General features: G+C 49.7%; 1 protein-coding gene across 2 annotated transcripts in view; it reads left to right on the top strand.

The window, feature by feature from the left end:
- CALB2 (calbindin 2) overlaps positions 1–22,595 on the top strand; it is a 73,475-nt gene extending 50,880 nt beyond the window's left edge. The window contains exons 4-11 of one of the 2 annotated variants that reach the window (XM_073307152.1): positions 6,101–6,181; positions 10,728–10,784; positions 12,681–12,758; positions 14,955–15,010; positions 16,333–16,372; positions 16,472–16,525; positions 17,959–18,030; positions 22,046–22,595. In XM_073307152.1, the coding sequence (XP_073163253.1) occupies positions 6,101–6,181; positions 10,728–10,784; positions 12,681–12,758; positions 14,955–15,010; positions 16,333–16,372; positions 16,472–16,525; positions 17,959–18,030; positions 22,046–22,162 (555 nt within the window). In that variant the 3' untranslated portion in view covers positions 22,163–22,595. The remainder of the gene's footprint in view (positions 1–6,100; positions 6,182–10,727; positions 10,785–12,680; positions 12,759–14,954; positions 15,011–16,332; positions 16,373–16,471; positions 16,526–17,958; positions 18,031–22,045) is intronic. The other variant, XM_073307153.1, reaches the window with a different exon arrangement.
- Positions 22,596–23,450: the final 855 nt, after the last annotated feature.

The following is a 23,450-nucleotide window of genomic DNA, read 5'->3' as shown; positions in this document are numbered from 1 at the left end:
CACACGTATATTTAGAGTGTGCCAGATTGCAGCCCCTTTTCTGGCTCCTCACGAATATTTTATTACGTTTTTGGCTACACTTCTCCCCTCACCTTTTTATCTACACACTCCCCATCCGTGGCCCCCCAAAATCGCGAGATCTCCTGGTTAACCTCCTCCTGGCACTAGCTAAAACAGCCATTTATAAAACCAGAGAGGGGAGGTTGGCTAATGAAGTGTCCTGCGATTGTAGGGCCGTTTTCCGATCCTCAGTACATTCACGTATCCGGGCAGAGTTCCTCTGGGCGGCGTCCACCAACTCTCTTGACACCTTTGAGGAGCGGTGGGCGCTGTCCGAGGTTCTCTGCTCGGTGACGCCATCCGGTTCCCTCCGCCTGACCCCTTGATTGAGGGGAAGAGCGAGAGACCCCAACCCCAGCCGTTGCCGCTGTGGATACCATCATCATTGTCACCTAGGAGGGGTCCTATAACACGTGGGTGTACTCCTCCCCACCCCAAACCGCCCACCCCGCAGCTGTGCCCATCTTCTCGGGCACTCTCAGGAGAGGAATAATCAGTGACACTGGGCATGGCACTAGGTAACTCAAGGGGTTGGAAGACCACGAGTGTCGAGGAAGCCCCCCCGCTCTGGGCCCAGGCTAGCCTGAACACTTCTCCCTCCTGAAGGCTGCTGTGTTATATCTTCTGTTTGCTCTTGTTTTGTTGCATAGTTTTGCTTTATCCTCTTTGGTGATTCTTTGTAAGTGTTACACAAATAAAATTCTTTTCTGCTTCAACAACAACAACAACAAAAAATACCCCTCCTGTAGCCCTCTGGCCTGGAGGGAGAGGGCTGCTTCTGCTCGGCCCTGGGCTCTCTCTGCTGCTACTGCTCCAGCTGCTTCCCAGGCTGGGCCAGATACCATCCCCCTTCTCTGCTACCTGGTTGCTGCCCGGCTGCGGGACCCCCCACCTTGGGTGCTGCTACTGCTCCAACTGCAGCCCCTTGGGGGGGGCCTGCTCCCCAGAAGGGGGGCGTGAGGGACCCCAGCCCCAGCTGTTGCTGTTGTGGACACCACCACCACCTGAGGGGTCCTTTCTGCCAACCCGGACCATCACCTGGAGTTCCTGGAGCTGCTGCTGCGGAGTCTGCTGCCTGGAGCTGCTGCAGCCCCGAGGAGGAGAAGAAGGGGACCATCTACCAGTGGGGGAGCACCTGGAGACTCTGCAGACCACCGTGGAGGGGCCTTTGGAACTGAGTAACTTTCGAACTGTGCTCTTGTGGCGGGGGTCTTGACTGTGTTTGCAGGGACACAGGGGTGTGGCGTGGAGCTGCCCCCCCGATCCATCTGTGTCATTCCCCCCCCCAGCCCCTACCACTGCTGCCCCCTCCACCTCCCCCACTGGCTGTTTACCATCTGCCTCAGCTCCTGCCTCTGGACTCCGCTGCTTGCTTGGCTTCCCACGCCCCGATTCCACCCTTCGGGCCAGAAGCAGCAGCCAGCCCCACTGACTCTGTGCAAGCGCACGTGGGTGCCCCCCCCGGACTGCCCACCCCACAGCTTTTCCCCTTGCCACCTGCCCCATTTGCCCCTTGCAGCTTTTGCTTCCCTTTAGCCCCAGCCCCCCCTTACTAGCTTCAGTTTGTTTGCCTGCCCCGCCCGTTTTCCCTCCTCAGCCTTTGTTTGTTTGCCCTGCCCCAGCCTCTGAAGCTAGCCCCTTGGTTTCCCTGCCCTAACTCCAGCCCGCTCAGCCCCTTGCTCCGTGCGCCCATGCCCCCTCCCGTGCACTTGAGCCACTCCCCATTTTAGCTTAAACCCTCTTCACTGCACCCCCAATGCTGTTGTATCCCCCCTCCCCCAGTGCAGCTAGAGGAGCCAGAATTCCACCCCACGTCGGCGACTGACCCCTAACCCCTGATTGTCCCCCCATCCAGCCCACCCTCTTTGGCGCCCTCCTCCCCTGCCTGCCTCCTTTGGAGGGTGAGGAGCCCCAGTGGGCCAGCCTATATTCCACTTTGGTCCCGAGGCCCACCGGGGATATCAGTTGGCGGCTCCTTCACGGAGCCGTGAGCATGGGCATGTACTTGGCGCGGTTCACCCCGTCCCGGATACTTGCCCCTTTTGTGGCGTGAGGGAAACCTGGCACACATATATTTGGAGTGTGCCAGGCTGCAGCCCTATTCTGGCTCCTCACAAATATTTTGTTATGTTTTTGGTTGCACTTTTCCCCTCACCTTCTTATTTATGCACTCCCTATCCGTGGCCCCACAAAGTCACGGGATCTCCTGGTCAACCTCCTCCTGGCCCTAGCTAAAATGGCCATCTATAAAACCAGAGTGAGGTGGTTGGCCGATGGAGTCTCCTGTGACTGTAGGGCCTATTTCTGATCCTCCGTCCGTTCACGTATCCGGGCAGAGTTCCTCTGGGCGGTGTCCACTGACTCCCTTGACGCCTTTGAGGAGCTGTGGGCGCTGTCTGGGGTTCTCTGCTCGGTGTCCCCATCCGGTTCCCTGTGTTTGACCCTTTGACCAGTCTCCTGTCCCTGTTATTTCATTAGTTGTCCCTGGGATTTATTTGGTGTCCAGGTCCTGTGGATCCCCCTCTTTGGCTGTGGGGGGGGATCCTTTAGCATCCGGATCCCAATAGGATTACTCTCCTGTAGCCATCTGGCCCGACCCTGTCACAGACCCCAAACAACAATTCAAAGTTGAATTCTTTAACCAGGTGCTAGATTATGCAATACAGTCAGCTGAAGAACATGTCATGCAGCTCAAAACTCCTCGCTATACCTGAAGAAGACCTACAGCAGCAATGCAGGGCACTAGAGACACATGATGACATGCGCAATATTGATGCTAGTGATTTAGGTGATGAACTGAAAGTCCTTTCAAGATACATTTCAGCAGGATCAACTCCAAAGGCTGTTCTGGAATATATGTGCACAAATAAGATGACCACCCTCTTTCCAAATGCTTTTGTTGCTCTGTGCATACTTCTAACACTTCCTGTAACAGTTGCCAGTGGAGAACGCAGCTTCTCCAAGCTGAAGTTAAGAAAAACACATCTACGCTCCACAATGACACAGGAGAGGCTGATCGGCCTTGCAACCATCTCAACAGAGCATGAGCTGGCCCAGACTGTGGACCTTCAGGAAGCAGTTCAAATCTTTGCAACCAAGAAGGCACGGAAAGCTCCACTTTGATTATTCAAAAAGATTAAAATGCCAGACAAGAAAAGTTACATTTGCTGTTCCGGCATTAGAAAGTGAAGTGTTACTTAAAATTTTTGAACAAGGCATTTTAAGTTGTTAGTTCTCCTTTATCGGGGTCAGTAGCAGAGCAGCACCATGAAAGGAGTAGAACAGGAAGAAGGAAGAATTGAGACCTTTCAAAGTTTTGGCCCAACCGAGGGGGCATGGGGACATCATTTGAGCTCCCCGCCTCAGGTGCCAAAATGTTGTGGGCCGGCCCTGGTCCACACACTGTGACGATGTTGGCAACTCCCTGTGCTGTAGGAGGCTAGGCACCAAGGAAGGGATGTCCCTTTAAAATAAGGGCAGCATGTCCAGCTGGCTGCTTCCCTAGAGGTGGATTCGCTCTTCTGTACTCTGCCCTCCCTTCCTGTGAGTGATGAGGCACTAGCTCCCAGAGGATGTATTTCAGTCTCTACCTTCTGTTCTCTGCCTCTCCTCACATTCCCTTCCCCACTTTGCCATCAGTGATTCTGACTCGCCTGTCCTCATCCCTTTCCCCACCCTTGTGCCTTGTGCATTTTTGCCTCCCACCCGCTTCCTCCCTGTGACCATCAAGGAGGCACTGTTGTGTCAGCACGGATCCTGCTAGCCTGACGCACACTGACTAGTACCATTAACTACTCGTGGACCAAAATGCTACTCCGCATGAGTCAGGCCCCAGGCCTGGGCCTTGCGTTTGAGCCAGCACATGCAGAGGGGACCAGTAATATGTAATTGGCCTGACTCTGTCATATCCCAACATGCTTCGCACTGTGCGTCCTGATGACCATACCAACGAATTACCAGTATTCATGTAACTGCATCTCATGTACAGTTGCTCATGGGCACAGCAGAAGCCAAGCAGGGCTTAGGATGGCAGCAATTCAGCTGAAGCCAGTCACATCCATAATGGGTGGGATTTGCATGAATCCACTGTTGGTTTGCAGAACCAGACTTCATTTCTCTTTCCGAGGGGAGGACTCTGACTGGGGGGCAGGGATACTGTATAGACCATCCGATGAAGTGAGCTGTTGCTCACGAAAGCTTATGCTCAAATAAATTGGTTAGTCTCTAAGGTGCCACAAGTCCTCCTGTTCTTTTTGTACATACCATGGGCAGTGGGGGCTATAAGATCTTTTGCTCCGCAGTCTACATCCTTGTAGCTTTATAGTATCTGAGAACTTGTCAGGACAAAGTCCTCCCTATTGAAGTCAGTGGAGTGACACCGGATCTAAATTTTCCCTACCTGCAGAGGGAATGAAATTGCTCTAGTGAGTTGCTGTCATGACAAAGCCAGCTATATAGCCAGGATGTTCTCAGTGGCTAGGACATGGTTCCTTTCAGCTGTTACCGCTAAATGAAAAAATCAAGGAAGCCAGTCACTGTCTCCTGAAGGTCTGTTGCCCGCTCTCTCGATTTACCAGGAAGCTCCACTTTATTATTTTCCTAATAAAAAGGGGGCTCCTGCCAATCTGAGCTTCTAAAGAAATCTTCTGTCCAGCTGCTCGCTTGCCCAGGCCTTATTAAAAGTTGTCCAGCCCTTTGATTAAGACAATGACGCTATCTTGGGAGAAATGACTCAAAGTTAAGACAGCTGTGAAAAGGGCACCGAAAGGCAGACAGACAAGGAGAACTGAATTGACTGAAAAAACAGAGGACCCTCACAAAGTTTAGGTCTCAGTTTTATCTATGGTCCTTTCAAATTATTAATCTTCTTTGGAACAATTCTCTTTGGTCCTAACTGCCTTGATCTTCAAATGTAAGGTTTTGTTAAAAAGTTCCCAACCTCATTGCTAATGTTTTCATGGGTTTTCCTTTAAAAATGTCACTAAAAATAGTTTTTTATCTGGATGTAAACAGTTCCCTCCTGTGCTTGAAACCCAAACAGTTTCTGTCTAAAACTGACTAGGAGTGCACATGTGAACTTGTCTAGCTTCCAGTCCAAATGGAAAAAAAGCTCAAATTGTAAACAGTGTCAATGATGAAAATGGATTTTTTAGGATTCTTTTGCATTCAGTAATCCTAGGTGGTGTCAATAGTACACATAAGGACTTTTTTTGCCCCACTTTTAAATTCTCCTTTTCTTGATCACCAAAAATTAAAGTGTAAAACAGTCACTTTTAAAAAAGCTTTAGGTAGAACAAAGTGTTTAGTAAAAGGAATGAGGAGGACTTGTGGCACCTTAGCGACTAACAAATTTATTAGCCATAGAAAGTGTTTCGTGTGACTAGCCTCCCCCAGTTCGTTCTGTGGCAGCACTTTACTGCCTAACACGATTCTGAGAGCTGGGCTCAGCATCATCAAGGATGCAGGTGCAACAAACAAGGAAGTAAAAAAGAGCCACAATACTTTCAAACTCCCTTATTAATGCATGGAGAAAGTGTGTTGCATTACACTGTAACAAACCTCATTCTTAGCTGTCAGCAGAATTTAAGGCCAGGACCTTAACACAAAAGCACAGACCTCAATCACTGAAGCTAATAGTTTAACTCTGTTAGCTGGTAGCGGCAGTAGGCTGTTATTCCCTAGTGGACTAGCCATTAGAGAGGAATGTAACATGCACTCTGCTAATGTGTTTCATCAGGAAGAGACGCTAGGGAATTATTGCAAACAATGGAGATGGGACTTGTTATGCTCTTTCCATGCAGAAAGAGCGACCATATTATTATGTGTCTCCTCTGCAACATGCTGCATTGACTCTCCCTCACAAAATGGCAGTGGCCTGTGAAAGCAGCAAGAATTACAAAGATGCAGTAAGAAGGAACACAATCCTATTCTGTCACCGTCTACACGCACCAGTGGGATGGGCCAAGGATTCTGTGTATGTTGTGTGACTAACCTTCTACTCTGCTCACTGATGGCTTTGCTGTCCCTCTCCCGCCCCCAGCTGGCTCAGATCCTGCCCACAGAGGAGAACTTCCTGTTGTGTTTCAGACAGCATGTTGGATCCAGCTTGGAATTCATGGAGGTGAGTAGAGAGCAGATTTTTATTATTATTATTCTAACAGAACCAGCTCCTGAAGCCATCCTTAGGCTAAATTTCCACTGACATCAAAAGCTGAATAAGGAATTCAGACTGTAATTTCTTTAATTCTGATGAGTTAGGTAGAATGTTTCTCCTGCATGTTAGGAGGCTGGGGGTGGGGGGAGAATGAGGCAGTCAGGCAGAGCCGGGGAAATATACTTGAACTATTACCAGGGGAATGCATTGTCTAACAAAAAAAAAGGAGGACTTGTGGCACCTTAGAGACTAACAAATTTATTTGAACATAAGCTTTTGTGAGCTACAGCTCACTTCATCGGATGCATTCAGTGGAAAATACAGTGGGGAGATTTATATACACAGAGAACATGAAACAATGGGTGTTACCATACACACTGTAACCAGAGTGATCAGGTAAGGTGAGCTATTACCAGCAGGAGAGCGGGGCGGGGGGGTGGACCTTTTGTAGTGATAATCAAGGTGGGCCATTTCCAGCAGTTGACAAGAACGTCTGAGGAACAGTTGCGGGCTGGGGGGGGGAATAAACAGGGGGAAATAGTTTTACTTTGTGTAATGACACATCCACTCCCAGTCTTTATTCAAGCCTAAGTTATTTGTATCCAGTTTGCAAATGAATTCCAATTCAGCAGTCTCTCGTTGGAGTCTGTTTTTGAAGGTTTTTTTGTTGAAAAATTGCCACTTTTAGGTCTGTAATGGAGTGACCAAAGAGATGGAAGTGTTCTCCAACTGGTTTTTGAATGTTATAATTCTTGACGTCTGATTTGTGTCCATTTATTCTTTTACGTAGAGACTGTCCAGTTTGGCCAGTGTACATGGCAGAGGGGCATTGCTGGCACATGATGGCATATATCACATTGGTAGATGTGCAGGTGAACGAGCCTCTGATAGTGTGGCAGATGTGATTAGGCCCTATGATGGTGTCCCCTGAATAGATATGTGGACACAGTTGGCAATGGGCTTTGTTGCAAGGATAGGTTCCTGGGTTAGTGGTTCTGTTGTGTGGTGTGTGGTTGCTGGTGAGTATTTGCTTCAGGTTGGAGGCCTGTCTGTAAGCAAGGACTGGCCTGTCTCCCAAGATCTGTGAGAGTGATGGGTCGTCCTTCAGGATAGGTTGTAGATCCTTGATGATGCGTTGGAGAGGTTTTAGTTGGGGGCTGAAGGTGATGGCTAGTGGTGGTCTGTTATTTTCTTTGTTGGGCCTGTCCTGTAGTAGGTGACTTCTGGGTACTCTTCTGGCTCTGTCAATTTGTTTCTTCACTTCAGCAGGTGAGTATTGTAGTTGTAAGAATGCTTGATAGAGATCTTGTAGGTGTTTGTCTCTGTCTGAGGGGTTGGAGCAAATGCGGTTGTATCATAGAGCTTGGCTGTAGATAATGGATCGTATGGTGTGATCTGGATGAAAGCTGGAGGCATGTAGGTAGGAATAGCGGTCAGCAGGTTTCCGGTATAGGGTGGTGTTTATGTGACCATCGCTTATTAGCACGGTAGTGTCCAGGAAATGGATCTCTTGTGTGGACTGGTCCAGGCTGAGGTTGATGGTGGGATGGAAATTGTTGAAATCCTGGTGGAATTCCTCAAGGGCTTCTTTTCCATGGGTCCAGATGATGAAGATGTCATCAATGTAATGCAAGTAGAGTAGAGGCATTAGGGGATGAGAGCTGAGGAAGCGTTGTTCTAAGTCAGCCATAAAAATGTTGGCATACTGTGTAACAAGCTATTCCTAATGAATACAGCCTGGCGAAATCCTCGGCCATACTCTCTAGGTGAGTGGTTTCTCTGTCTAGCAGCCATGCTGGCTTCCTCTGAATGTTTTTACCTGGAGGAGAGACAGCTACATGCCAGCTGTAATTCTATCCTCCCACTGAAGGCAAGCTATAGCTATGGATACAACAGGCCAAACCTTGAGGCCATTCAAGTGCAGGGACATTTTGCCATAGACTTCAGTGGGAGCAGCATTTAGCTCTACACATCCACACAGTAGTTTTGTCCTTTTTGTTGCTTGTATTAAGCAGTTCAGGATCGGGGCCATATTGAGTGAGGTGCTGTACAAACAGACAGACAGGACCTGCCACAAAGAGCCTACAGCATAATTCTGGTGTCATATTGCACTTTGTTAAGGGGACAGGTATTCTGCAAGTACCTGGGCTAGTCAGATAGTTCATGACAAGCACAAAGTGGACTGTGGGAACATCCCTGCTCCCTCATCCCAGAGTGATAGGTTGGCTGGTTTCTAACCCCCAAGTCCCAATGACTAAGGCGCACCTTCAATCTAGGAGCTTCACTGATCAGACCTGCACAACACTGGCATCCATGAACACTCACTAATCCCAAAGGACTGGCCCAGCTCACACTGTAAAACCTGGGATGGAGTTTTTGGGCAGGAGCTCTCTTTTTTGATCACTCCCAAGTCCTAGCCAGGAATCTGGACTTGACACCCAGGTGCTGCTCATTAGTGGGATGTGTTTCCTTGTGGAAGGGGAGGAGGACTTCCCTTGTGTTGTGCAGTTGAAATTCACTTTGCCAGAGAATGTTCTAATTTGCCAGGTGCTTTAAATCAGTTCTTTAGCCTCTTTCAAGAATGTGAAGAGGAGGGGAAGAGCAAGGAGATAGATCTGGGCTGCGGGAGGTGATTAATGTCCAGAGGCACAGCTGTTGATGGCTGCTGTGCTATTGGAGGTGTGGTCCAAACACGCGAGTGAGGTGCAGAAGCCTTGTCATCATCAAGGGTCTTACGTCACTTCTCAGAAGAGTAAGGAAGTTAGTCCCTGTGACTTGCCCAAATTGCAGGTTAGATATTTATATTCTGCCTCCGTACATTTCACTCCCAGTGTTATTTGGATGGTCTCCTCTTTGCTTTCTGTCCTAAACCGTGTAGTGTTACTTTGTGCCCTCGAACAGCGGCTGTGTTCCACACAGAAGTGACAGCATTTTCGAGGAGGGTAAAATGACCTTTATCTCCTTTATCTACTTCAGAGGGACATTTCTGGGTGTAAGTAGTTAATATTTGAAAAGTTCTTTAAGAGGAGAGGATAAAAGACCCTCTCAAATTATAAAGTGATATGGCATCTCTGTCTAACAGATTCCAAAGTTCTTCATAAATATGATATGTACATGAAAATTTTCACCAGCTAGTGAAATGTAGCCGCTGTTTAGCCACGCACAGCAACACTATGCAAGAGTGTAAAACAATTATGGGAAAATGAGTACAACATGCAAATGTGATGCCATTCGATGAAACAGGAGCCTACCTATTGCCATTTAATAGACAAGTGGATTTATTGCTTAATAAGCACATTCAATTAAATATTAAATTCAGCCCACTCCACCCATATCGAGTATAATAATGAGCATGAACTCTTGACATTGTTTTCACCTGAGTACACCCAGCTCTGGTAAACCAATTCCCCTCATGACAAAAACCAGTCTCTTCAGAAAACGCAAGAGACCAATGAGGAGCTGGGCTCTCCTCATGCCAGATGGTGATGGAAATCTACAGTAGGCAGTAGAAAAGCACTTAGGGAGACCTCTTCTGACATACCATGTGGGGGATACAAGGTAGTGTCTTCACAGGAAGCAGGAAAATACTTTGATCAACCAACTCCTCAGAGAGAGACTGTAAACAGACTCCTGATCTATAGGGCCTGACTTCAACTGGGGACTCAGGTGTCATGGTAAAGGATGCTGTGTTAGACCTGAGATAGACAGAAACTTACAATAAATGCGAACCAAGTGTGGGGAAAAATGCACATTTCTACTGCCCTTGTTCACACTCAGTGAGCCAAACTCCTTAACGGGTTGGGTTTCGTTTGAGTTTGGTGCAGATAGTTGTGGGGTGGTTCTTATTGTATTTGAGATGGATGTGCCGATGTTGAGGCAACACACAAATCACTAGGAGAATGGACCTCATGTTGTAGGTCTGTTGCCATGACAGCTTTAGTTATTCCCATTCCCATTCCCAGTACCACGAGAGGGGCTACCTGAACAGGGAAAGCTGACAGAAGTAGTCCCAGTACATTCACTGCTGTCTCCATATGTGCCTCGGGCCAGATCCAGCCCGGATGGTAAGTGGATGCAGTTCCCAGTAAAATCAGTGGATTCCCGACAAGTATGTCATAAAGCTGCTATGGCCAGAAGGGACCATTATGACTGTCTCGTCTGACCTGTATAACACAGGCCATAGAACTCATGAAGTAATTTCTGCACCGAGCCCATAACTTCTGTTTGACTTATAGTAGATCTTTTAGCAAGACATCCCGTCTAGCTTTAAAGACTTCAAGTGATGGAGAATCCATCATGCCCTAGGTAAGTTGTTCCAGTGGTTAATTACCCTTAATGTTAAATTTTCTCCTTATTTCTTGCCTGAATTGGTCTAGCTTCAGCTTCTAGCCATTAGATCGCATTTATACCTTTGTCTTCTAGATCAAAGACCTATCACTGTCTCACTATCCAAAATCTATTACTTTTTTCAGTGGGGGATCACTTGTACTAATGTGTGGCATTTCCATTGCAGGCCTGGCGGAAATATGACACAGACCGCAGCGGGTATATAGAAGCCAATGAACTCAAGGTGGGGAATGACTGAAGAGTGTCTTGGAGATATGACTTTAAAGGGCTGTCCTGTTGGTGGAGGCTATTCTAGGGTGGCATTTAGACCATACCATAGCTCTCCTGAGAGTCGTTCTCTGAGAAAAGCAGTTTGTGTGCATGTCCGCAGCTCTTGTATATCTTATGATTACTCAGGCTATCAGAAGCTAGGCTTGATCGCTTACACTGTCCCTTTGCAGCTCCTGATCACTTCAGCCTGCATTGTACTTCACAGTATAGTGCCTACTCCTGCTGCCATTGAAGTCAAATGGGAAAACTGTCATTGACACTGGCAGAAGCAGAGCTGGGCTCTCAGACAGATGTAAGACAGCTTCAGTCAGAGTCTCCCATTAGAATAGCTTGGGGAGATGAGCTGATAAAGATCAGCGGTCTGCAACTGTTCAGAAACAGTTTGCCCAGTGACTTCTCTGCAACACCACTGAATGCCAATGGGGTTGCACAAATGCAAGCAGTAGAATCTGCACTACGGACCCACTCCATGATGGCACTGCATTGTCTTAAGTGACCACTGTAAAGCAACCCCAAAGTTTCCATGGCAGTTTGGTGTAGTCTTTAAAGAGCCTCTGCTGCTAGGTAGGCAACTGATTTCTGCTTTGCCCTGTGGGTGGTGGCTGAAGGCAGGTTTCACTGTGTATTGTCTATATTACCCCACATTATCAGACTGTTTGCAGACTGCCTGTGTTAACATATTGATCTTAAAATTCCACTGACTGTGATCGACTGGCTTCTGCAGCGCCCGTGGCCTCATTTCAAGAAAGCTTCATTCCCTTCTTAACTATGGGCTGTTCCTGTGAAGTGCTTAGCAGCTTCAGTTGCCATCAGCATCCAGGAGTGTTGAGGGTTCTCTGCACCGTACAAACCTGAGCCTACTAACACCAGCTGTTCCGGTCGCTCTCACTGTATCTTAGGATATTAGACATGTACAATGCTGGAAGCTGCCCCATACGCCTAGGTTTGCCTTACTCAGTGGGTTGCTGAAGTGCTCCTGATCTCAGAACCCTTGTGAGAGACGGGGCACATAATTTGGGCCAGTCCCCTTGGCTGGGTGCCATGTACCTTTCAGAGGGTGAAGAGCCAGAACCAGATAATGCCAGCAGGACATTTTGAGCCAGCTCCTCGGCTGGTGTAAACTAGCATGGCTGCACAGGAGTCCGTTAGAGCTGTGTTGCAATTTACACTACCTTTGGGTCAGGGTATTTCTCAAGGCACATAGAATGAAGCGGGGATCAGGCAATTCCCATTCTGGAAGGGAATTTAGAGCTCTTTGAAGAAGGTTCCTTTGGGGGTGATTCAGAGTGAGAAATGCCTAATCTCCAGAGTGATGCTGTGAGAAAGAAATGCTCACTGTGGATCACACCAACAAATCTAAAGACAAATTCCACCCCGTGGAAGTGGGTCCAGCCCCATTGATGTCCACGTATACTGGGGCTAAATCTGACCCCAAGAGGCATGAGGAGATGCTACTTCCTATGGAGAATGTGAGGACGAGGCAGTCCACTATAGGCACTCATTCTCAGGTTTACTCCTAGAGGAATTTGTGCCAAGCACTCTGCTGCTTTGAGACTAGCACAGTGATGGGGGTGCCAAGGTACTAGCCAGTGACCACTGCGTCCCTGTGAAGTTCCCACACTAACATTTTCAGACATGCTCTTGCGTTGTGGCTATAGCCCTTGACTGGACAGGTGTGACGCGTCTCTTTGCAACCCATCAGTGCCATTCCTAGAGTGCCCAGCAGTGGACGTGCCAGTGAAGAAAAACAAAGGGCCTGTTGTTACTACAGCAACCCAGGTGGAGTTCTGCCTTGGTAAGCCAGGGTTTGTAACTGTGACGAATCTTACACGGTCCTCTCCTCTCGCAGGGATTCCTGTCAGACCTCTTAAAGAAAGCGAACAAGCCCTACGATGAGCCAAAGCTGCAAGAATATACACAGACCATAGTAAGTGACCCCAATCCCAGGGGAGGGGGTCCTGCTGCTGCCTCCCCTGTGGCAGCTGCCCCAGCTCCCTCCATTCAGAGCCCATTCGGCCTACGGAACCAGCTCAGAGAAGTTGTGGGGACGAGGAATCAGTCTGCGTGAGTCCAGCTGCCTGAAGAGGGACACCAGCAGAAGGGTGAAAAGCAAAGGGGTTAGATTAGGGAACACAGCTCCTCTTCCCACTGCTAAAATGAGAGATGCTCCCCCATCCTCCCCCTGGTTTGGGCAAACAGCCCCCACACACACACACCCCTCCTCCTCTTCAGCGGGTGCAGTGAGAGCTCCCCCAGCCTGTGTCCACTCCTTTCGCCAACGTGGGGAATGTGTCCCTCGCCCTCTCCTCCCTCCACACCAGTGCCGGAGCCCATGTGCCGCAGTGCAGCTCCTGGCCTCACCGGGAACTCTCTCTTACCGGTGTTGTGGTAACACCAAGAGGCCTGCTCAGGCCCCCGCTGTGCTATGCACTGGACACACGTCACAAAAAGCCAATTCCTGCCCCAAAGAGCTTATGGCGACTGTAGCAGAAGCACTGGGCTGAATGATCTCTTCTGCTTGGGCTGGGGCCATTCTAGTTCTGTCTCAGGACTCGGAGACTCCCCAGGGTCACTAGCCCTCGTCACCGCTACCATCTTCCAGCCAAAAGAGTGGATGGGATTCCCAGAGCCTGTCAGAAGTGCTGCTCGATCTAACAGCAATGGTAGGCCCTCAGAGGGCTGGTGCACTCGTTCTGCAGCACTCCCTGCCCTGACTCCCCCAGGCAGAAAGAAATCTGGAGCAGAGACTCTGCTATAGGAGCATGAGCAGCACGCCCTTGGGCTGGGCCCTTCAGTCACAGGAAAGGGCAGGCTGGGGCCAGCGCCGAGGGTTCTGGTACTAGCCTGTGTCTAACCGCAGAATGGCTTCCCCCACTGCCCCATCAGGTCCGCTCTTCGCACGAAAGGGGAGGTCAGTGTCTAGGCCCCCAGCAATTCCTTGGCCTCTCTGCTGAGATTGCCAACAGAATCGGGCTAGTGGCATGTGATGTGGAAAGTGGGGTGAGACTGTCCTAACGAAGAGTGCGCCAGACTGGAAGTGTGGAGAGCGGGGTCCTAGTCCAGCTCTGGCACTCACCTGTGAGGTGACCTTGGGCAAGTCCCTTCCCCTCTTGTGCCCCAGTTTCACGGTCTGTATAATGGGGATAAAGATAGTGGCCTCCTGTTTATATTGCTTTGAGATCTACTGATTGAAAGTGCTATGTGAGAGCTTGGTGTTGTTAAACCTGTCACAGGCTTTACTGAGTGTAAAATGAAGACGCACACGTAACAGGCCCAATCTATCCCTGGGGGTTGCCCATTGAAGTTACGCTAGGGAACAGTTTGGCTCTACGTTTTCTCCCTACAGTTCACTTAGCTATAAAATCAAGCTTATCTGGCTGATGAGAGCTTTCTTCCTAACACACCCTAAACCAGGCCTGCCCTCCTCCTAGGGTTGCCAACTTTCTAACTGCTGAAATCTGGGCACCCACCCCCACCCTTTGCCCTTTCCCTGCCCCTTCCCCCCAGACCCCACCCCCAAGGCCTGCCTCTTTCCCAGGCCCTGCCTCCCGCTCGCTCCTCCCCCCTGTTGCTCACTCCCCCATGTCCTGGGACTCACCTACCACCTGGAGAGCTGGGCTGGGAGGAGCTGATGTGGTGCCTGCCTGCCTGCCCGCCCGCCCAGCTTGGGGCATGGCGGGGCTGAGGGGGCTCAGTCCCTGGAGCAAGAGGCCAGGGTGGGAAAATCAGGGCAGAGCGGGGCGGGTGGGGGCTGACAGGATTCCCACACACACCCCAGTCTGTCTGCTGGAGATTGCCGAGAGCCAGCCAGCCACTTCTCTCCGCGAGCAGAGAACAGCTCCTCCAGGCTCCAGCTGCTGCATTTCCCGCCCTGTACGGGCAGAGTCCTGTTACTGCAGGATTCCCTTTTTGACTGAACTTTCTGGTCGAAAACCGGACATCTGGCAACCCTACCTCCTCCGTGACTGAATTAAACAGGCCCCATTTCCCAGTCCCCAGTAGAAAGCTGGCATTGTGGCAGCTGACCCCCTGCTTTGCCAAAGGCTTAGCTGCAATCCCAATTGGGGCTGTTGGTGGAGGGAAGAGCCGGTCACTAACAGACTGCTGGTTTGTGTCCCATCAGCTGCGGATGTTCGATATGAATGGGGACGGGAAGCTGGGCCTGTCGGAGATGTCCCGGTAAGGGTCCTCTTGCACTGCTCGCTACTTGGGCTTCTTAGTCTTCCCCCTGCAAGAGCCAAAGAAAAATATAGACCCTCCCCCCAGTCAAACCCATCTTCCCCCGCTGCTGAATTACAGCTCCATCTGCATGCAGCCAGGCATCCTCTGAACTTGTTCTACAAGCCACTCCCGTCCTGCCTCAAAGCCATTCCAAACAAAGGGCTTCAGACCCGACTGCTATTGAAGTCCAGGGGCCTGGCTTCCTTCCCATTTGCACCAATGGAGCTCCACGGAGTTACTTCTCCTTCACACTAGTGCCAGAGAGGAATCAGCACCAGGAATGGAAGAAGAAAAGGAGTACTTGTGGCACCTTAGAGACTAACCAATTTATTTGAGCATGAGCTTTCGTGAGCTACAGCTCACTTCATCAGATGTTTACCGTGGAAACTGCAGCAGACTTTATATACACACAGAAATCATGAAACAATACCTCCTCCCACCCCACTGTCCTGCTGGTAATAGCTTATCTAAAGTGATCAACAGGTGGGCCATTTCCAGCACAAATCCAGGTTTTCTCACCCTCCACCCCCCCACACAAATTCACTCTCCTGCTGGTGCTAGCCCATCCAAAGTGACAACTCTTTACATAATCAAGTCGGGCTATTTCCTGCATAGATCAAGGTTTTCTCACATCCCCCCCACCCCCATACACACACAAACTCACTCTCCTGCTGGTAATGGAAGAGACGACTATGGCTTGCCCAACTGCAGAAAAAGCATTCCATGAGGCCTAATGGCATTGGCCTTATGGCCTCTGAAAAAGAACAACATTAATCTCCAGGCCTGGGCAGTGGGGAGCAATCACCAATAGCTCCAGCCTGGCAGACTGTAGGACAAACAAACTGCTTCCTGCCCAATTCTGTCCATACACCTCAATCCCAACTTGTAGCACCCATTGCTATTCCACTTCTGGCCCGACTCCCCTAATCATGCCAAATCAGATTGCAGACAGACATCCACTGGAGTCTGGGCTGTGACCATCCTATCAATCTCAACAGCTTTTAACCCTCGGTCTCCCTGAGTTGAAGACCTTACCCTTCCTGAGAGGCAAAACAGTGAGGCCTCCCTTTTAGAAGCTGGTTGGTGCAGGCTGTAGGCCCATCTTTACAGGGCTCCACTAACTAGCTTGAGTGCAGTACATCCACAGAAGAGCAGGCAAGGCCGATCGCTCCAGGGCAGCATCTGAGCAGAGCTCTGAGGATGATACGCCCCGTGGCTACATGTGCCGGGTGAGTGTCTCCTCTCAGCTCCCTATTTACCCTTTCACAATCTCTCTGCAGACTCTTACCTGTGCAGGAGAACTTCCTACTTAAATTTCAGGTAAAAAAAATTGCTCTTCTTTTTCCCATGTGATTGTATTTCCTTGCATCCTTCCCTGTGTGCGTGGCTCATTTCTTTATTCTTTCTGTCATTGTCCAGGGAATGAAACTAGCGACCGAGGAATTCAATGCTATCTTTGCATTTTATGACAAGGTAAGAGGCTTGTGTGGATGGGGTGGGGAAGAAGGGGAAGCACAAGGGGATTTGAAATCCTATGAGCTTGGTTCAGGAAGAACTCTTCCTAGCACTTTATTTCCCCTGTTCTCTCTAGCCTGCTGCAACTGGGAAAGGCATTTTGGCATTCTCTCCCATTCACCGTCATAAAACCAGCACAGAATAAAAGATCCTCTAGCCAGAGTCTCTGCTGGTCTAAATCTGCAGGGCTCCATGAAGTTGCAGCATAATTATGCCAACTGAGGCTAGCTGGGGTTCTAGTCCACAGCATGTAGACAACTGCTCTGCTCATGGAGGGGGTGTGGAGGAGACTCTTGTTCCAATGTGAGTAGGGGAGTTCTGTCTGTAGAGGACAGAAGAGCACATTTTAAAGAGCCTATGAATCCTGGGATCTGCTGCCCACCTGAACACAGGGGACTTAGAATCATAGAATATCAGGGTTGGAAGGGACCCCAGAAGGTCATCTAGTCCAACCCCCTGCTCGAAGCAGGACCAATTCCCAGTTAAATCATCCCAGCCAGGGCTTTGTCAAGCCTGACCTTAAAAACCTCTAAGGAAGGAGATTCTACCACCTCCCTAGGTAACGCATTCCAGTGTTTCACCACCCTCTTAGTGAAAAAGTTTTTCCTAATATCCAATCTAAACCTCCCCCACTGCAACTTGAGACCATTACTCCTCGTTCTGTCATCTGCTACCATTGAGAACAGTCTAGAGCCATCCTCTTTGGAACCCCCTTTCAGGTAGTTGAAAGCAGCTATCAAATCCCCCCTCATTCTTCTCTTCTGCAGGCTAAACAATCCCAGCTCCCTCAGCCTCTCCTCATAACTCATGTGTTCCAGTCCCCTAATCATTTTTGTTTGACTTGTGGATTTAGAGACAGAATAATAATGGAGAATGAAATCCTGCTTTTTTGGACCACTGCTGCTGCTAGCCGTTATAGTGAGTAGAGCTGGCACCAGCCTGTATATAGGGCAGGATTCTCCTGGCACTTATACCAGTGTAACACCCTTGATTTCAATGGAGTCATGCCCATGGGCTCTGGACCAGGCCATATACTCAAAGCCTTTCTGGTGCTAGCAATGAGCTTTGACTCAGGGCCTTACCCCAGTGAGAGTGGCAATGTTTGCAATGGCTGCATCATCACATTATGAACACAGTCAAAAGTGAAACCAATTCCCCACTGCTGCCCTCTGGACTCAGGAGAGTGCTGCTCCCAGCTGTGTCAGGTTTCCTGTAGCTTCCAGGCCCCCAAACCTGTGAGTGATCCAGGGGAATGGCAGGTCTGAGCTGTTCCTGGGTGGTTGACAGCAAGGCCACTGCGGCCCTAGGGAGCAGAGGCAGGGAGATGATTGCAGGGCCCTGTGGGTTGGATGAAGTGTGTCCTAATGTGTGTGTATTCTCCTGCTCACCAGGATGGGAGCGGCTTCATTGATGAGAACGAGCTGGATGCCCTTTTGAAAGACCTCTATGAGAAGAACAAGAAGGTGAGCTGACAAGGAACAAATGGAGACAAACCTAAGGGCTGCTCCTGTTAAAGTCAGTGGGCAAATCCACTAGAGCAGCTTTGCTCCCTAGGTCTGCCATAGCAGCTGTTGCGTCCTCCATGACTAGTCTTTGTTTTATGGGTGGATGAAGTGCAGGGCAGTGCCTTAGGCACGGATAAGTGCATCACAGCGTCATCTTTATGCCAGCAGCAAGCATGGGGAAATCCTCTTGGGGCCAGCCGGATGGTGGCTGCAGACCCATGTGGTGCACAGAAGGTACACTGGAATATCTGGCCCAAAGTTTGCCATGCTGGAGCCCTAGCTGGACCGGTCATTTAGGGTTCAATCCTGCAGGGTGCAGAAGGTAGGCCAGAGTGCTAGTGCTGGGCAGCTGATCAGGTGGGTTTGGGGGAAGCAGAGCTCAGTGGTTTGAGCATTGGCCTGCTAAATCCAGGGTTGTGAGTCAATCCTTGAGGGGGCCATTTAGGGATCTGGGCAAAAAATGGGGACTGGTCCTGCTTTTGAGCAGGTGGTTGGACTAGATGACCTCCTGAGGTCCTTCCAACCCTGATATTCTGTAATAAGCCTGCACAGTGCTCAGCAATGTCTGCCCTGAGGAATGTAGGAGCAGTGGAGGCCAGGCGCTTGAATCACTGTTGCCCTGCACTTGCTTGGCCCTGTGCAAGGTGCTGCTAAATCAGAGTGGCACAAGGAAGCTGCTACTTCCAGTAAGCAGGTTTATTATTAAGCAGCTCCAACAGCAGAGGCTCATGGTTTTAGATCTGCAGGGATTGAACCTGGAACCTGTGGATGACCCAGCCAAGGAGCCATTGCACTGTGCAGTGGTGAATATGGCCCATTGCCAAGTCAGGACATGGGTGCTTACTTGCAGGCCACTCAATGCATAAAGCTTGCCTCTGTGCAGAGGCCTGTGCTCCACTGAAGTCCCACATCTGCTCTGTTCTGAAGAGTTCATAGACTATCAGGGTTGGAAGGGACCTCAGGAGGTCATCTAGTCCAACCCCCTGCTCGAAGCAGGACCAATCCCCAACTAAATCATCCCAGCCAGGGCTTTGTCAAGCCTGACCTTAAAAACCTCTAAGGAAGGAGATTCCACCACGCCGTCCTCCAGATCATTAATGAAGATATTGGACAAAACTGCCCCCAGGACCGATCCTTGGGGCACTCCGCTTGATACCAGCTGCCAACTAGACATGGAGCCATTGATCACTACCCGTTGAGCCCGACGATCTATCCACTTTCTATCCACCTTATAGTCCATTCATCCAGCCCATACTTCTTTAACTTGCTGGCAAGAATACTGTGGGAGACAGTGTCAAAAGCTTTGCTAAAGTCAAGGAACAACACGTCCACCGCTTTCCCCTCAACAGAGCCAGTTATCTCGTCATAGAAGGCAATTAGATTAGTCAGGCATGACTTGCCTTTGGTGAATCCATGCTGACTGTTCCTGATCACTTTCCTCTCGTCTAAGTGCTTCAGAATTGATTCCTTGAGGACCTGCTCCATGATTTGTCCAGGGACTGAGGTGAGGCTGACTGGCCTGTAGTTCCCAGGATCCTCCTTCTTCCCTTTTTTAAAGATGGGCACTAAATAAGACTTTTTCCAGTCATCTGGGACTTCCCCCGATCGCCATGAGTTTTCAAAGATAATGGCCAATGGCTCTGCTATCACATCCGCCAACTCCTTTAGCACTCTCGGATGCAGCGCATCCGGTCCCATAGACTTGTGCTCGTCCAGCTTTTCTAAATAGTCCCGAACAACTTCTTTCTCCACAGAGGGCTGGTCACCTCCTCCCCATGCTGTGCTGCCCAGGGCAGTAGTCTGGGAGCTGACCTTGTTTGTGAACACAGAGGCAAAAAAAGCATTGAGTACATTAGCTTTTTCCACATCCTCTGTCACTAGGTTGCCTCCATCATTCAGTAAGGGGCCTACGCTTTCCTTGGCTTTCTTCTTGTTGCTAACATACCTAAAGAAACCCTTCTTGTTACTCTTAACATCTCTTGCTAGCTGCAACTCCAGGTGTGATTTGGCCTTCCTGATTTCACTCCTGCAACCCCGAGCAATATTTTTATACTCCTTCCCTGGTCATTTGTCCAATCTTCCACTTCTTGTAAGCTTCTTTTTTGTGTTCAAGATCATCAAGGATTTCACTGTTAAGCCAAGCTGGTCGCCTGCCATATTTACTATTCTTTCTACACATCGGAATGGTTTGTCCCAGTAACCTCAATAAAGATTCTTTAAAATACAGCCAGCTCTCCTGGACTCCTTTCCCCCTCATGTTATTCTCCCAGGGGATCCTGCCCATCAGTTCCCTGAGGGAGTCAAAGTCTGCTTTTCTGCAGTCCAGGGTCCGTATTCTGCTGCTCTCCTTTCTTCCCTGTGTCAGGATCCTGAACTCGACCATCTCATGGTCACTGCCTCCCAGGTTCCCATCCACTTTTGCTTCCCCTACTAATTCTTCCCTGTTTGTGAGCAGCAGGTCAAGAAGAGCTCTGCCCTTAGTTGGTTCCTCCAGCACTTGCACCAGGAAATTGTCCCCCACCCTCTCCAAAAACTTCTTGGATTGTCTGTGCACCGCTGTATTGCTCTCCCAGGAGATGTCATGGTGATTGAAGTCTCCCATGAGAACCAGGGCCTGTGATCTAGTAACTTCCGTGAGTTGCCGGAAGAAAGCCTCGTCCACTTCATCCCCCTGGTCCAGTGGTCTATAGCAGACTCCCACCACAACATCACCCTTGTTTCTCATGCTTCTAAACTTAATCCAGAGACTCTCAGGTTTTCCTGCAGTTTCGTACTGGAGCTCTGAGCAGTCATACTGCTCCCTTACATAAAGTGCAACTCCCCCACCTTTTCTGCCCTGCCTGTCCTTCCTGAACAGTTCCCCCTAGTGCGGGGGGAAAAAAAGAGGAGAGTTGGATCTCTCCGCGGTGGGGAAGAAGGAGTCCGTGGGAGGAAGCTTCGTGCTTCTGACTCTCTGTGCAGGGGTGAGGGTCATTCTAGCCAAGCAGTTGTGGCCAGAGTACAAACAGCTGCTCCAGCTGTTTTTCAGAGTCCAAGAAGTACTTAAGGAAAGAGTACAAAGTGAACTACAGCAAGTTTGTAGGACAAATGCAGAGACTGGGCCTGATTTACCCATCTTATTCCTGCTTTACACTGGGGAAACTGCCCTGCTCTCAGTGGTGTTGCAGCAGCCTACCACGGTGGAGTTAGAGTCTGTGGGCCTGGCCCCCACTCAGTAATAAAGCAGCTCACCTCTTGCTTTCAGACACCACCGCTGTCCATTTCCCCTTGCTGGCTGAGTCACATTAGCCCTCCACCCAAGGGTCTCCTATGAGGGGTTCTGCTCCCTCCTTCTCAAGGTCTCCCCACTTCTAAGCTTCCTCCCACGGAGAGGTCTAACTCTCCTCTTTTTCCCCCCACACTAGGGGGGACTGCCACAAGCCACCTTTACACTGCCTCTCTGCCCAGCATGCTTTGCTACCAGTCTACAATGCCCATGCTCTCTGCCACTTACAATCCCCCGAATCCTTCTGCTCTGGAAATAGGGTAGCCAGGTGCCCAGTTTTCAACCAGAAAGTTCAGTTGAAAAAGGGGACCAGTGTCCAGTCAGATCTACTGGCAGGTACTCAAAGTCTGGTTGCTGTAGATGAGGGAGGTGCCGGGTCTTCACCTGCTCCAGCCCCCCCATACTCAGCCGTGGCTGCCTCCTACCTATGTCGGGCAGCTGCAGCGCCCAGCCCCGGCTCCACGGGCGAGTCCCTCCTGATTCAGGTAGGAGGGGTGGGAGAGGAAAAGCAGTGAGTGACCGGGGGGAGGGGGACAGGGAAGGTTCTGGCACTCCTGGTGGAGTGTCCAGTTTTTAAATATTACCAGGTTGGCAACCTTATCTGGGAGGTCCTTGAATTCCACTTCAAAGGCCAGCTCATCCCATTGAAATCTAGTCCTGTGTGTGCAGCCATTCTATATCATGTTCCTTTCTGTTCCCCTCTGCCAGGAAATGAACATCCAGCAGCTCACCAACTACAGAAAGAGCATCATGAACCTCTCCGATGGGGGGAAGCTATACCGCACGGAACTGGAAATTGTACTCTGCAACGAGCCCCCCATGTAAAGAGGCACCAGCCCCACTCCTCCAAAACCTCCCCCACCCTGCCACCTTCTACAAAGATGACTAGAGAGGGCAAGCGTGAGTGGATGAGGAGGGAGAGCAACTGGATGGGTCTCTGACCAATAAACTCCAAACCCCCCAGGCTAGACTTGCTGATCTGCTTGTGACCCGGGTCACAGAAGCTTCGCCAACAGTAGTGAGAGGGACAGTGATGCACGACCTCATCCACCAGTGGCTCTGTGATTTAGGCTAAGTGTTCAGTAGGGTGATAGTCCAGTTCTCTTCCTGGATACAGCCTGTGTCTCTTGCATTGGCGTAGTTTGTTTCCTGTACATACCTGAATCTGGAGTGAATAATTTGTTTTTTGGTCTTTTCGAGTTCTGTCTTATTGTTTACCAAAGAACAGTTTACAAATAAACTTAGTACTGCTATCGGGGCTGACAGGCTGCGCTTGGATCTCTTTTCTCCGGGACGATGAAGGCCACACCTGCAAGCAAATAAGCACTGGGTTTTTCAAAAGAGCTCAGTTTCCAGTGTGGAAAAATCCGACTGGTGCTTAAGTGCTCAGCACACTGGGTGCTGCACTCAGTTGAAAATCTCTCCTAAAGAGTCACGGGTATAGAAGGTGCTGGGTACTGAATAGAACTGTTTGGAAAGTGGTGGTGCTTGGGGAGGGGTGCCACATAAAATAGAGAGGTTTTGGGAGGGGGAAAGAGGTGGGGTATTTGCAAAAAAACCCAAAACTGATGTTGTGGTGCATAGTGGGAGTTGTAGTTCAGATGCCTTGTGATCCCATTCTCATTTATAGGCTGGGTTCCCTGGTCAGACTACCTCTCCCATGATGCATCACCATCTCCTCTCTTGGTGAAGGTAGGTGGCACATCATGGCAGTTGATAGATTTGGTGCATCATGTGAAATATAGTCTGACCAGAGAGGCCAGCCCATAGAAGAGAACAGAAGCTTGAGACTCTGAAACGACAACTCCCATGAGGCACCATGGCAGCAATTCTGAATTGAAGTATTTGGGTTTTCAGTTTTTTCAATGGCAGGGGTGGGGAGGGGAAGAATTAATTTCCCTGTGGAAAGCAGATACTTTTAGTTTAAAAATGTCATTTAGTCAAAAACCTAATCTTCCCTCAAAACCGTCTCAGTGCAAAAAAAGAGCCACTGGCTGTAGTGTTGAGCCCTTGAAATTCCAGCCCTGAGCTCTTCTGAAAATCTGAATCCATAGGGGGATATTTTATTATTTTTTGCCATTTGAAATTCAGATTCATGATCAGGTTTGAAGGC

The sequence above is a fragment of the Lepidochelys kempii genome, chromosome 12, assembly GCF_965140265.1.
Source record: "Lepidochelys kempii isolate rLepKem1 chromosome 12, rLepKem1.hap2, whole genome shotgun sequence".
NCBI lineage: Eukaryota > Metazoa > Chordata > Testudines > Cheloniidae > Lepidochelys > Lepidochelys kempii.
Note: the sequence above shows the minus strand (reverse complement) of the source record. Positions and strands in the feature narration are given on the sequence as shown.